This window comes from Convolutriloba macropyga, chromosome 9 (genome assembly GCF_964194025.1).
Source record: "Convolutriloba macropyga chromosome 9, txConMacr16.3, whole genome shotgun sequence".
NCBI lineage: Eukaryota > Metazoa > Xenacoelomorpha > Acoela > Convolutidae > Convolutriloba > Convolutriloba macropyga.
In genome coordinates, this window is record NC_134476.1 from 5,777,513 (window position 1) to 5,792,022 (window position 14,510).

At 37.0% G+C, this 14,510-nt stretch overlaps 1 protein-coding gene across 1 annotated transcript in view; it reads right to left on the bottom strand.

The window, feature by feature from the left end:
- The window catches only part of LOC142345949 (neuronal acetylcholine receptor subunit beta-3-like), a 48,457-nt gene that overhangs the window by 5,117 nt on the left and 28,830 nt on the right, over positions 1-14,510 (bottom strand). The window contains exons 2-5 of the mRNA XM_075398415.1: positions 5,281-5,481; positions 4,145-4,270; positions 2,642-2,787; positions 1,242-1,403 (exon numbers count right to left, since the gene is read on the bottom strand). Of these exons, the coding sequence (XP_075254530.1) occupies positions 1,242-1,403; positions 2,642-2,787; positions 4,145-4,270; positions 5,281-5,481 (635 nt within the window). The remainder of the gene's footprint in view (positions 1-1,241; positions 1,404-2,641; positions 2,788-4,144; positions 4,271-5,280; positions 5,482-14,510) is intronic.

Here is a 14,510-nt window from a genome sequence, read left to right on the forward strand (position 1 = left end):
TATGTTATTGTTCTGTTCTTTGAGCCACGTTTCAACGAAGTATATAACTAAAAACTGTCTTTCCTCTTGTGTTGTTTTTTGTTCCCACTTTGAATTTGTTTGAGTTTTAGATTAATCTGATGCTTCTCTTATAAAAGCAAATTTCTCGTTGTTGTCACATAGGAAAAAAATTTTATTTAGATTCCAAAGTTTCTACCGATCGTTGCGCTTGGTAAATAAAACCCCCTGTGCATTTTTTTTAAATTTTAAATGTTGTTGTCGACACAACAAAGAACACTGTCTGACTGACACTTTTTCTTCAAATATTTCGAGAATCATGACTACAATTAAATATTTACAGAAAAATATTATCATTCATTCTCAGGGATTTTCATTCAGTTGTCAATCGTGATTGCTTTTATCACTTTTTACAAACAAGTGACATAAATCGTGTCACTGTTACTCACTAATTTGAGTATATCGCCAAACTTTTTATTTTGAATGGGGCTTTCATTAGAGTTAGGGAACCCTATTCCACTTTAGGCTGCGATATTGCAAGCACTAAAGCAGAACACTCTAAAATTGAGGAAGAAGAGTAAAATAGGGTTTCAGGTTAGGTGTGTGGAAGCAAATTAAATGCGCCAAGTTTTTGGACACCATATTTTTATTTTAAAAAACCCCTTTTCTTGTAATTAGGTGAAGAACTGTTACTGGATTGCAAACAAATTTATGGTTTCAAATTATAGCAGACAAAATTCGTCTAGTGTTTGAACTGTGCCTTTTTTCTCGAGTTAAAATTTTTATTTTTTCCAGGAGATAAATTCTTGTGATATTTTTATGTTTTTTCCACCGTAATTGTTGCAAGGTCTTCATTTTTTCAACGCGACTGTCAAGACCTGATGTCTGACTTTGTTGAATTTGTTGGTTTTTTCAACTGATTGGAAAGAAGTTTCGTTTTGAGAGTTTCTAAAAATTCGGTGATTGCACAATTTTTAGCTGAAAAAATTATACCTATCTTTTTTGCGTCACTTGATTTGCAGTTCATGCATGTTTTAGAAGTCTTTCGTTTGTGTAGTAGTTCAATTTTTTCAATGGACTTTCCAACTTTTTCAAAAACTTCTGACCTCAAACACGCAACCTTTTTCATCAAAACAGTACTATTATAAAGGTTCAGAAATCTTTGTTGGTTGTCATAATCTACCAGGCGAAATGGGGAGGGGGTAGTGGGGGCTGGCAGGGAAACAGGTCACAACGTGTACAACCTGTGCCAAAAGTAGGGTTACTGAGAAAGACACCTTCTCTCCAGAGTCCGTTGGAAGCAGAAATGTTAGCCCAGACAGCACATATAAGATCACGTTTGGGCACACAATAAAGACGGCGTAGAACAAATGTCGTCGTTTCAATCGTAAATTTACAGACAGACCCTGAAATGAAACAAAATGTGAAAAAACAGAAACTAAACAATGACTTAATTCCTTTCAACTCTCTTATGGGCATGAACGTAGAGGTGATTGACCGAAACCCGCTCTATTCAGAGACAGTGACAGAATCTAGAAGCGCGTTTTCACAAATTTCAGCGCCTTATTATGTAAGGTTTTTGCGCTAAAACTTTAGGCGGAAATTCAGCGAATAGGGTGTTTGCTTCATAACTTTGCGACCTTTGTTACTATGGATTTTGTTTTGAGGAAAATATCAATGAAGAAATTAGATTCAGATAGGACCCAATTGCGCTCAAAGCTTTGCAAGCAAGTTTCCCCCTAAATTGCAGGATTGTTGTGCAACAATCAAGGCAGAAGTGAAAATTCAAAAAAAAACATTGACTATTGTCCTTATCGTAACCATAACGAGTTGGTTGTTCCCGCAACTTGGAAATGATATAAAAACTTTGCAAACTGTCTAGAACTATGTATTTGAATCCTCATCTACATTCTCTGACGTTTTATGGTTTACCCCTCGTTCAAAGAACAAAAACTACCCCCAAAACAATTTTGAGGACAAAAGTCTCCCCTGTTACTGGCAAACAGATTCACAAAAAGGACTCAGAAAAACACTTTTGAGTATAAAATACAGATGTTTTCTCTGCAGACAATTTGCCGCTCAAAACATTCAACCTGTCATGGCTCCCCTCCCTGCCTGCCGTTTTCCGACAGACTCTACCCAGTATATTTTCGGGAGCAGCGGAGTTGAGTCTTTTGGACCCTTTTATATAGGAGATGCCAAGGAACATATTGAAAAACACTACGGCCTCATCTTTACTTGCTTGCTTACTAGGTGTGTTCATCTAGAAAATTGTCCCGATCTCAACACTGACACTGTTTTAAACGCCTATCGACGTTTTGTAAGCCGCAGATGCCAGCCAACAAGAATGCTCAGCGACAATGGCAAGACATTTATTGGTTCATCTGAGGATCTAAAAAATGATTGAAACGTCTCGACAAAGACAAAATCTACAAAGCATTGGCAACAACGAACACAATCCTGGAAAATTAATCCTCCCTATGGACCTCATTTTGGCGGTATTTGGGAGCTTTTGATTCAGACCGCAAAACGCATTCTATTGACCATTCTAGGCTCCAGAAGATTGTCGTTTTGTGTGTTCAGGATAACTTTGGTCGAGACCGAAACTATATTGAACTTCAGACCACTAAAGATTGTCGCTGACCTTCCAGAAAAGGAAGTGCTTCTCACGCCAAACCTTTTTCTGATCAACAGACCGTTCAAATTTCTCCCACCAGGAAATATCGACAGTTAGGATCCCGCAAGGACGTGCAGCAAATGGAAGAACGTGCAGCAAATGGTCAACCATTTCTGAAAACCATTCTTTAAGAAGTATCTTCCAACACTGTTAAAGAGGTCCAAATGGAGGGATAATGACCAAACACCACTCAGAGTCAATGACATCGTTTGGATTCTGAAAGATATGACTCCACGTGGAACTTGGCCCCTTGGACGTGTTCTCGAAGTCTACTCTGGACAAGATGGACAACACCGTGTGGTGAAGGTGAAAACAGCTTACGGCCCGTACGTCCGCCCTGTCTCCGCCCTCGCACGCGTTATGGCTGATTAGCCCATTTTTTCTTGACTTTTTTCGAAACGGTTATCTAGGCAACTTGGGTTACACCCTCTCCGACGATCTGGCCCCTCTTGGATGTTAGTTGGCCCCTCTTTTCCCCTGGAGCATGTTGTGTATCAATCAAGTCAGAAGTGAGACTTGAGAAAACAATGACTTTTGTTCTTATCGCAACCAAAACGAGCTGGTTGTTCCCGCAACTTGAAATTGATATAAACACTTTGCAAAATCTCTAGAACTATGTAATTGAATCCTTATCTACGTTATCTCACAAGGATAATAATATTTGTTTTCATGTCAATTTTTCATCTGTGACTGCTTATAGAACAGATGTCACACTAGGCAACAAAAGGCCGCAAACTTAAGAAAATTAACTTGTTTTCAAAACCAGCCATAATAAGTTCAACTATCTCATCGTAGGAAATAACGTTTGTCTGGACAAAAATCGGTATCGTGATAACACATCTCAAATGCACAAAATCATAAATGTAGTCAAAAGTTGACAAAAATACAAAGAGGCAGCATTTTGACATAATTGATTCATTTTTGTATTGAAGAAACGTCTGAAAACTTAAGAAACTTATCAAAAAAGTTTGCGTGAAAAATGTCAAATGCATTTAAAATACTTCAATCGGTTGTTGCAAAATCATCCTGTTGTATCAAAATTTATTTTTAAAAAATCTAATAATTGTCCGATGCAGCAAAAAAGAGTTCAAATTTGCTTTTTAAAGCCTGAAAAATAAATTAAATTATCTTAATTTTATCAATGGCATAAGCCAGAAATGTCACTTAGGCAATAAAAATCAATGACAAAAAAAAGCAATTTGAAAATGTTTCCACATTGTTTCTTCTCTTTCCACCCACTTTTTACGTTTATATCGCTCATTCCACTCAAGTTTTCAAAAAACTCCCGCCCATTCCATTATTTTGCACTCAATTTCATGTTTTCCACTGATTCTAATAATTTTCTTATACGTCCATGTTCCAGTTATATCCATGTTACACTGGCTCGTTACAGAAAATTTGTTCATGAGAACTGGGAAGCAATCAGTTCGAAATCAAAAAAATTACAAATACAGAACAATATATTTGAACTAATCCGTTCCTCGAATGGGTTCCCTTCAGTAAAGAATGTCTGTTTCAGTGACGTCACTGGTTTCAATAGCTCCCATTGCTCGTTCTCCTCATAGAATTCAAGATTCAACTCAGGACGCCAAAAGTCTGAAACATTGCAAAATAAATGTGTTTTTATACATTGAAATGCGCTAAAGTTTTGTAATAAATTCGCTTAAAATCCAGTGCATTTCCAACATATCAGAGAACTTCAATGCATTTCTCGCGAAACTGTTTACCCGTACCCAACCGCCTATCAGGCCTGATTCAGAGATTTTTTAGAGTCCATGTGTTGGCAGAGAGATACCAAGACTTGGGTATGGGACTCAAAACTTAGGACCTCTCTGGGCCGAGAGAGGCCACGACTTGGGTTTTTCTGGGCAGAGCAGAACCCAAGTCTTATTATCTCTGAGCAGAGTTAAGTGTGATATCATCAAGCTGGAATGATTTTCAGATTCAATGGAAAGAATTTCTAGAATCTATGACGCGGTAAAGTGAATCCTACGAAACCGGAGAGCAAATTTGGTGCCTAATTTTTCCTTATGAAATTGCTTAGGTCCAAATAGAGTCCTAATATCAGTCTCTTATCAGTCTTTCAATTCTCCCTTTAAAATTATCAATTCGTAAATACCTATTGTTTTACCACAGAAATAAATAAACAAAATTGCGCGTCTCCGCCTAGTTTGAGAATCCTAGCTGAAATCAGGAAAAATTTGGCATGGGTTAATAAGGCAATATTCCTTTCAAAGGCAGTTCAAGATTCCTTTCAGAGCCGGTTTTGGTGAAGCGTGGTTTTTTTCTGGCTCTGATTTTTAGCTCTCGAAGTTCGCAAATTTATTTTCAGAGCAGTTGAAACAAACACGTCAAAATCCAACAATAATTCTTGAGATAAATAAAATGTCGTAATTACTATTTTGGCAATTTACTTGATTTGAAAGAAACTACGAAGGCCAACTGCAGCAGTCTGACTAAAGTTGGGCAAATTGCTCTCAAACGACCGGCCAGTCAGTAGCTAGGTGGGGCTATAGTGGTTGGCTAACGTGTAACTGGGGGAGTGGGAGCAGAAATGGGGTGCAATTGAGCGGAAATTCAGTATTTTTAATGAGGATTAGTTTCACCTGCGTTGAAAACATTGTGATATCCCCCCGGCGGGTACATTACAATAGGACAGGTCTGTGTATCGAATGGGAAGTTGGTAGCGTCTATATTGCAGGCCAACTTCACAGTGAAGAATGACATTTTGCTGATTATGATCCCATCGTGTAAAACCATCTGATCTGTGAAGGCTTCGTAGCTTCTCTCAACTGCGTCACGAAGAACTGAAACATGGCAAAGTTTTAACTCCCATATTTCAAAGCCTCATTAAACGTAGTGAAAGGGTTGCTTTGCTGTAGTTTTAGCAAGGAAATCACCCCCCCCCCCCCCCACCTCGACTCTTTTGGTGGATTCGCATAGACGATCGCTCGACTACGGTTTTTTAACGAAAAGACCTCTTTATTGTGAATTTTAACGACAACTAGTTTCAGAGAAGTTGAAGTATAATCTTAGGAATACAATTCTGACTATATGACTATAAAAGGCGTTGAGTCGAGTTTGTAAAATGATAGATTTTTTTTGCAATAACTTTGCACTTTGGGTTTGTTTATTTCTGCAGTAATTGAATTACAAAGTTGGGAAGGACCTATGTGCAGTTAATCACAGTCACATGTGAAATGTGGGGAAAATCTAACAGATAAATTGAACACTCATATTTTTGAATTTCTTACTACAAAATGTATGCTACACTTTTACAAATCCAAAAGTTGCTTTCGGCAAGCAACATTTTTTATGTCGATGACTTGAAACCATTATCCAACTCAAGTTCCATTTTTCATATGCTGCTGAAATTTAAGAGAAACGTAAATTTTTTTGACTTTATTTTAACATTAAAAGTTAAACGTGAATGGAAAAATTTCAATATATTAGGATCATTAAAGAAACTTTTGTATTTTCATAGTTATGAAAATACAAATGTTGCGTCGATGATCATAAGGTAACAAATTAGATGAATAGTGAAAATAATTTTGCGGAACATGTGTTTTTTTAAGTTGAAGTTTAGGAATTCCTTTTTAAAACTTTTCTCTACAGAAAAAAAATTGAACTAAAATTCGCCAGCTCTCTTACATCTATTTAATAATATTAACACAATTTCAGCAGCTCTTCAGCAGCTCTCTTACATCTATTTGATCATATTAATGCAATTTTTATAAGACAGCAATTAATACTGTCTCTTTTTAGGGGACGAGCTGTACTAATTCTTGTAAAGCGGTGGAGCTTTCCAGACTTTTTTGTGATGTAGTTTTATTGCAAATGTTTCCATAAGCGTAATGTTAATCAAAGCCTAAATAAACATTAACCACACAACATTAAGCAATTTGAATTGTTTTAGGCATATCGTATTTCCGAGCAAATCTAACAGCAATGGGCATCGCCAATTGCTTGATAAAATGAGAAAAGTTTTTGTAGTATTTAAATGAAGTTTCCTTATCACAAAAACTGAACGTTAACAACAAAAACATTACCCTTATTCGGAATAAAATTTTGCCGACGAATCTTCAATTTACTCAGAGATAATTCCTTTAAATTAACAAATATTGGCATATAGACTCTCTTTATATTAATTTTTAATGAAACTTTCTTGATCAAGTTAGCGTTTTGATACAAGGTTGATTTTCCTGGTCAAAGCGAATATTTCGCGCTATCAGCTCAATTTTTTAACTGTTGTGGGACATTTTATGGCGAATCTCCACTAAAGCTTACTTTAGGCTAAGCCTGTGCAGGAATTTGATTACAAAATTCAGATTCGATCATCTGAGAAACAATTTTTTGTCTCCCCTTCTCTAAAAGAGTCTCACAAAGTACTACAGAAACGTGAAGTTAGGATTTTGCAACCACAAGCACTTTGACCTTGATCTTTTAGCTCTTTTTCGCATAAGATTGAAGATTGCTGTCTTCAAAAACAAAGTAAATTATCAGAGTGAACTCTTAACACAGGTTCAGACCTCTACTTATGAAAAGATCATGCTCGACAGAAATGTGGTATGAAAAGACCATGCTCAACTCAAGCAGTCCTTGAAAAGACATTAGCTGGACCTAATGATTCAACTGGACCTAATGGTTCAACTAGACTTTGGTTTGACCCAAATTTTTGATGCTGGACTTTAGCTCGACCTAAAATGTTCACGCTGGACTACCTGTTGCAACGCTAGTTTGGTGTTGCTGGTAGATTTTACACATTTACAAAAAGAAGTATAGAAAAGTTATCTATTATTAATCCCACAAAAATGCAGTCCTCAGCTCATGAAAAGACCATCCTGGACCTATTAAAAGACCATGCTCAACCCTAATTTGTTATGAAAAGACCTTATCAGGGGCATGAAAAGACTTTACCTTGACTTTACCTTATTTAGGAACTGGACCGTGTATTTATAGTCAATATAGAACCACCCTGCTAAAATTATAAAGTGTTTTCATAAGTCGAGGTCTAAACTTGGGAACCCTGTCTCTTACATCGCTTTGTTTTTGTTGAAGATCATTTCACACATTACAGTCTATAGACAACTTGACAACACGCAAGGGGAGCAAATTCGTGCATATTTGCACTCCATTGAAAATAGAGATCACAGCCTATCTTTATACATGTGCTCTTAAATACCCTTGCGGATGTTCGCATTTTTGAGTAAAAGAATTAGCAGCTAGAATGGGTTAGTGGATATCACACATTTGAAACGGCTCTGATATTTTTGTGGGTAAGTTTGGGTGTGCAATCGTTTCAATAATTTTTGTTGGATGTGAAATGAACTTGTACAATTTGCCTTCACTGCCCCCCCCCCCTCAGAAAACCACATCACACCCTGAAAAATTGTTTTGCAGGGAAAATTTAGGGATGAAATTTAACAGGGCTAAAAATAGATTTAAAATAAATCAAATGCCCGGGCCGAGGATTCATCACCCGGGTTGAGGTCGTGGAAGTATGAACCAGACGATCCAGACACAAAACACCCATGACTCGACAGTCCAGACAATAATTGGAGTATGAATCGAAACTCCGGGAAATTGTGCGAAATTGTGCGAAATAGCGCGAACAATCAGAAATTGTTCGACAGTGGTTCGACAAACCAGACAGTGCGAAACTGCGCGACAGTCAGTCAATAGACCAGACACTAAGAGAATTATTAACACACTTGGACACGCAGACACGCATGACACACCACACACACATAAACAATTCACCCACACACACACACACACACACACGCACACACACACACACACACACACACACACACGTACGCACACGCACACACACACACACACACACACACACACACACGTACGCACACGCACACACAGACGCACACACATGCACACTTACACACACACACACACACACACACACACACACACACACACACACACACACACACACACACACACGTACGCACACGCACACACACGTACGCACACGCGCGCACACACACACACACAGACGCACACACAGACGCACACACATGCACACACACGCACACCACACACACATGCACACACACACACACTTACACAAAGGAACCACACACACGCACTCACAGACACAAAAACACACACATAGACGCACACACATGCACACACGCACACGCGCGCTCACATATACACACAGGCACACACACAGAAACACAAACACACACAAACACAGCACACACACCATATACACACAAAAATGTAGAAGTAGTAGTAGTAGTAGTAGTAGTAGTAGTAGTAGTAGTAGTAGTAGTAGTAGTAGTAGTAGTAGTAGTAGTAGTAGTAGTAGTAGTAGTAGTAGTAGTAGTAGTAGTAGTAGTAGTAGTAGTAGTAGTAGTAGTAGTAGTAGTAGTAGTAGTAGTAGTAGTAGTAGTAGTAGTAGTAGTAGTAGTAGTAGTAGTAGTAGTAGTAGTAGTAGTAGTAGTAGTAGTAGTAGTAGTAGTAGTAGTAGTAGTAGTAGTAGTAGTAGTAGTAGTAGTAGTAGTAGTAGTAGTAGTAGTAGTAGTAGTAGTAGTGGTAGTAGTAGTAGTAGTAGTAGTAGTAGTAGTAGTAGTAGTAGTAGTAGTAGTTGTAGTGTTAGTAGTAGTAGTAGTTGTTGTTGTTGTTGTTGTTGTTGTATCCGTAGCGATGATCGAAATTGGAACATTACTTGATACATATTGGTTTTTCTTTAATACAACTTGACAAGTTTCCGAAAAAAAATATCATTTAGTTTGGATAGTTTGAGAAATTTTGGTTTTTAAGGAGCAGCTACAAAATTTAGGCCATTTTTATTATATTTGTTGATTTTTATTGTTTAAACATTATTCGAATTGTAATGGTGCGTTGTTTTTAGGGAAGTTTGACCTTGTGTGTTTTGTGTTATTTGCAGAGCAGAAAGACTTCAAAACTCATTTATTGACAGACCACAGTTAATGGCAAATGATGTCTTAACAATTTATACCTTAATGTTAGCGGAAAGGTTTTTTTGGCTTCAATGCAGTTTGTGGAAACTTTTGTGGAACTTTTGAATTATGCCTCAATTTGTTGTTAACCTGTAGTCTATTGAATCAGATGTCAGCGTCGTTTCAGCGCGTTTTTTTGTAAGAAGTGCATTGATTGCAGAAAATTTTAAATTCCAACGCATCTTCAGTTCAATTTCTTACATAACAACAGCGCCTTTTGAGTACAGTTCTAGTCAAAGTTTCGGCATTCTTTTCAACGCATTTTGTACAAAATTTTAGCGCCAATTCAGCACATCCGCAAAAAAGTTTTTGCGTTTTTAAGGAACCGTAAAAACAATATAACTTCAGCGCATTTCTTACAAAGTTTTACCGCTATTTTAGCACATCCGTAGAATAATTTCAACGCTTTAGAAAAATCAGAATGATTATGTTAGTAACCGGTTATTACGATTTACAATTTATTCGTACCAAAACTTCTAAGGCAATGTTGAACGTTTTTGGTGTGCTCTTCGGGAAACTGTGACCGAAAGAGCAATTCGCACCTATTGAAAAGAGGGCATGGTAACTGAATGCTCGGTGGCTTTGATTTCCTAAGTACTTAACATAATCAAGTTATGGTGAACATGCTTTTAATTCCCGTTTTACGTTCATTCTAATGAGCTGTTTCTTGTCTTAATTGGTTTAGTATTTGAAAAGTTATTAACGATTTTCACCCCCAAACCTCCGAAAATGGCCACATGCTCACTTTCGACATTTTTTTCTTTCACGATTTACGTCAAATTTCGCTGGATGTCGTTTTATGTCAAAACCTTAAAACATCATAACCTTAATTGCGAAGTGGGAAACAACTTCCAAGTTGTTTCCCACCTCTCCATTGGGATTTGCCGGAAAAAAAGACCTCAGATGTGGTAAGTAAGAATATTTGCAACAGATATCCAAGCAAAATCTGCATTTGCGAAGGAAAGAACTTGTTTTATCATATTGAGAAAGGAGCTTAATTTTTTAAACTTTTCCGAATTTCTCATTCAATTTATGACCAAAACAAGTGAATAATGGCATAATCTGTTGCCTTAAGACGTGCTTCTTTGGAATGGCTGGTCACAGTCCTGGAAATATTCTTTAGAACTGTTATTTAATGATGAATGCGGAAAAACAAATCTTTTCTTAAATTTTATGCCTGAGTTGTGTTTTGTGCAATTTAACAAGTTTTTCGGCGTGCGTTTTGTGTTTTCTAGACAATATTTAAGTTGTCGAAGCTAATTGTATCAATTAATGGGGTTAATTCAACAATTTTTCTTTTTTCACGAATTCATCAAATTTCTGTGGATGTTGTTTTATGTCAAAACACACAAAACATTATAACCTTCATGGTGAGGTGGGAAATTTTTTCCCACCTCACCATGAAGGTTTGCCGTGACCTAGAACGTGGAAGAGGACCAGAGTTACACCCACAAATACGGCGGGAACGCTGTTTTACGTTGTTTTGCGTCGGTTCCGGAGATCTTGGGCTTCGATTTTAGCCCAAAAAATGGGGTACAGAACAGTATTTTGTTAATATCTGCTAAAGTACTGGACCAAATTAAACGGGAGTGGTCGCATTTTGTTAGTACTGAACCCTTCTTCGTTGCAGTACCTAGTTGGTTTCCCAAATCGGCCTAATCAAGAAGTTATTAATGTTCAAATTTGAAATAGGTCGAATTTTTGGGATGTTCTGGGTGACCCAAATTTTCGGTACCACAAAACAGTTGATTTGCGGGAAAAATGTTAGTGTTTTAGAATCCTCAGTTAGTGGGGAGTATCCCCATATATATTTTCCATAGCGTTTTACGGAATTGAGATGGCCAAATTTGGCTCTGAAGTCAGGTCGCCATGCTTTTTTCGTCATTTGGTACCGTACCTTATAATTGCTATAACTCCTCGAAGAATGTACAGATTGGGCTCATTTTTTGATATGATGCGTATCTCGAGCAGTTCTACAAACTGTGTTGAAGGGGTTTATTTTTGTTCCGCCGTTTTAGAGAAATTGACCAGTAAATTTGCCCTTGATTTTACCTCTAGAAGCGTTTGACAGGACTTGGTCCGGGTCCGGTGACTTATAATTTCATCACTTCTGTTATAAATTATACTGTTTTGAAAAGCCCGTTTAACGCAGATTCCGAATATATATACTTTATGTATCATTTTCTGTGGTTTAGGTGTTCAATTTTAGCTCTGAACGTATTGTATCTCTCCTCTCCGGTTATTTGGTACGGTACCGTTTTTTGCTATAACTCCTGGAAGAGTTAACCGATTGGGCTCATTTTTTAATATGATGCGTATCTCAAGCAGTGCTCTAAAATGTACCAAGGGCGTTTGTTTTTGTTCAGTGGTTTTTGAGAAATTGGTCAGGGAACTTGGCCCCAGTTTGAACTCCTGAGGAGAGAAACACTAATTTGTCAGACAACATTTTTCTTCTTTCAGATTGCTGTTTGGTTTTAAATTGTTGACAAAGTTTCCTGGGAACATCTGGAACGTGCCCGGATTGCTCAATGTAAGTTTCTTGTTGAAGTATAGCGTTTAAATTAGAGATTGACCACATGACTCCTTGAAAAAATGGTCTTAGTAACTGAATGCTCATCGGCTTTGATTTCCTAAGTACTTTAAGTAAACTAGTTATGGTATATATAGTTTTCAAGCCCGTTTCAAGTGCAATCTAATGAGCTATGTCTCGTTTTGATTGGTACAGTATTTCAGAAGTTATTAACGATTTTCGACCCCAAACCTCCGGAAATGACCACATGCTCACAGCTCGAGCTTTAATTTTTTTTTAATCAGAGTGTTTATGTTAATAACCGGTTAATATGAGCTGCCATATCATCGCACCAAACTTTTAAGACTATGGCGAATGCTTTTGATGCACCCTTCGGGAAACTATAACCGAACGAGCGTTTGGTACCATTTGAAAAAAGAGCTTAGTGGCTGAATGCTCATCGGCTTCGATTTCCTAAGTACTTTAAGTAAACTAGTTATGGTATATATAGTTTTCAAGCCCGTTTCAAGTGCAATCTAATGAGCTATGTCTCGTTTTGATTGGTACAGTATTTCAGAAGTTATTAACGACTTTCGACCCCAAACCTCCGGAAATGACCACATGCTCACAGCTCGATCTTTAATTTTTTTATCAGAGTGTTTATGTTAAAAACCGATTATTATGAGTTACAATATCATCGTATCAAACTTCTAAGACTATGATGAACGTTTTTGGTGTGCTCTTCGGGAAACTATAAACGAATGAGCGTTTGGTACCAATTGAAAAAAGGGCATAGTGAAAAGGGCAAATTCTTTCATGGGGTCAAAAAGTTGTTCAAATTGATCCAAACATGACATAGAGTATCCCCTGCAAATGTGGAGTGTAACACAAAAAGAATTTTTGCTATAGCTTGCCTAGGAAAAAAGTTAGTTTTTCATACGGAAATTTGCGAATTTCGCGAATAACGAATTTTAAAAATAGGTCTTTTTCATCGGGTCAAGGAGGTGTCCAAAGTGAACCAAACTGATATCCCAAACTCCCAATACTATCTAAATTGTAATGCAAAAAGAATGGTCCGCCTAACGTTCCGTGAAAAAAGTTCGTATTTCAATCGGAAATATCGACTTATTCGCTCATTATTCGCTTATTCTATTTTCAAAAATATAGAAACTTTATTGGATCAAGGAACTGTTCAAATCAGACCAAACTTGGTATGGAGTATCACCAGTGCAGTTAGAGTATAAAATGAAAAGAATTTTTGGTATAGCTTGCGTAGAAAAAAAGTTAGCTTTTCATACGGAAATTTCCAATTATTTCGAATAACCTGCAATTATTGAATTTTAAAAATAGGTCTTTTCATGGTGTCAAGGAGTTGTCCAAATCAAACCAAACTCCGTATGGAGTATCCCCTGTGTGCCTAGAGTCTAAAACAAAAAGAGTTTTTGGTATAGCTTGCGTACGAAAAAAAATTAGTTTTTCATACGGAAATTTGCGATTATTTCCATGGAAATAATCGCAAACTTCCGTATGGAAACCCAACTTTTTTCCTAGGCAAGCTGTACCAAAAATTCTTTTTGTTTTACAATCTAGGTACTCACGGTATACTCCATACCCAGTTTGGTTTGAATTGGACTACTCCTTGACTCCATGAAAAAGACCTATTTTTAAAATTCAATAATTGCAAATTATTCGAAATAGTTGGAAATTTCCGTATGATAAGCTAATTTTTTTCCTACACAAGCTATACCAATAATTTTTTTCGTTTTATACTCTAACTGCACTGGTGATACTCCATACCAAGATTGGTCTGATTTGAACAACTCCTTGACCCAATAAAGTTTCTATATTTTTGAAAATAGAATAAGCGAATAATGAGCGAATAAGTCGATATTTCCGATTGAAATACGGACTTTTTTCCAAGAACGTAAGGCAGACCATTCTTTTTGCATTACAGTTTAGATAGTACTGGGTGTTTGGGATATCAGTTTGGTTCACTTTGGACAACTCCTTGACCCGATGAAAAAGACCTATTTTTAAAATTCGTTATTCGCGAAATTCGCAAATTTCCGTATGAAAAACTAACTTTTTTCCTAGGCAAGCTATAGCAAAAATTCTTTTTGTGTTACACTCCACATTTGCAGGGGATACTCTATGTCATGTTTGGATCAATTTGAACAACTTTTTGACCCCATGAAAGAATTTGCCATTTTCACTATTCCCTTTTTTCAATTGGTACCAAACGCTCATTCGGTTATAGTTTCCCGAAGAGCAAACCAAAATCGTTCATCATAGTCTTAGAAGTTTGATACGATGATATTGTAACTCATAATAATCGGTT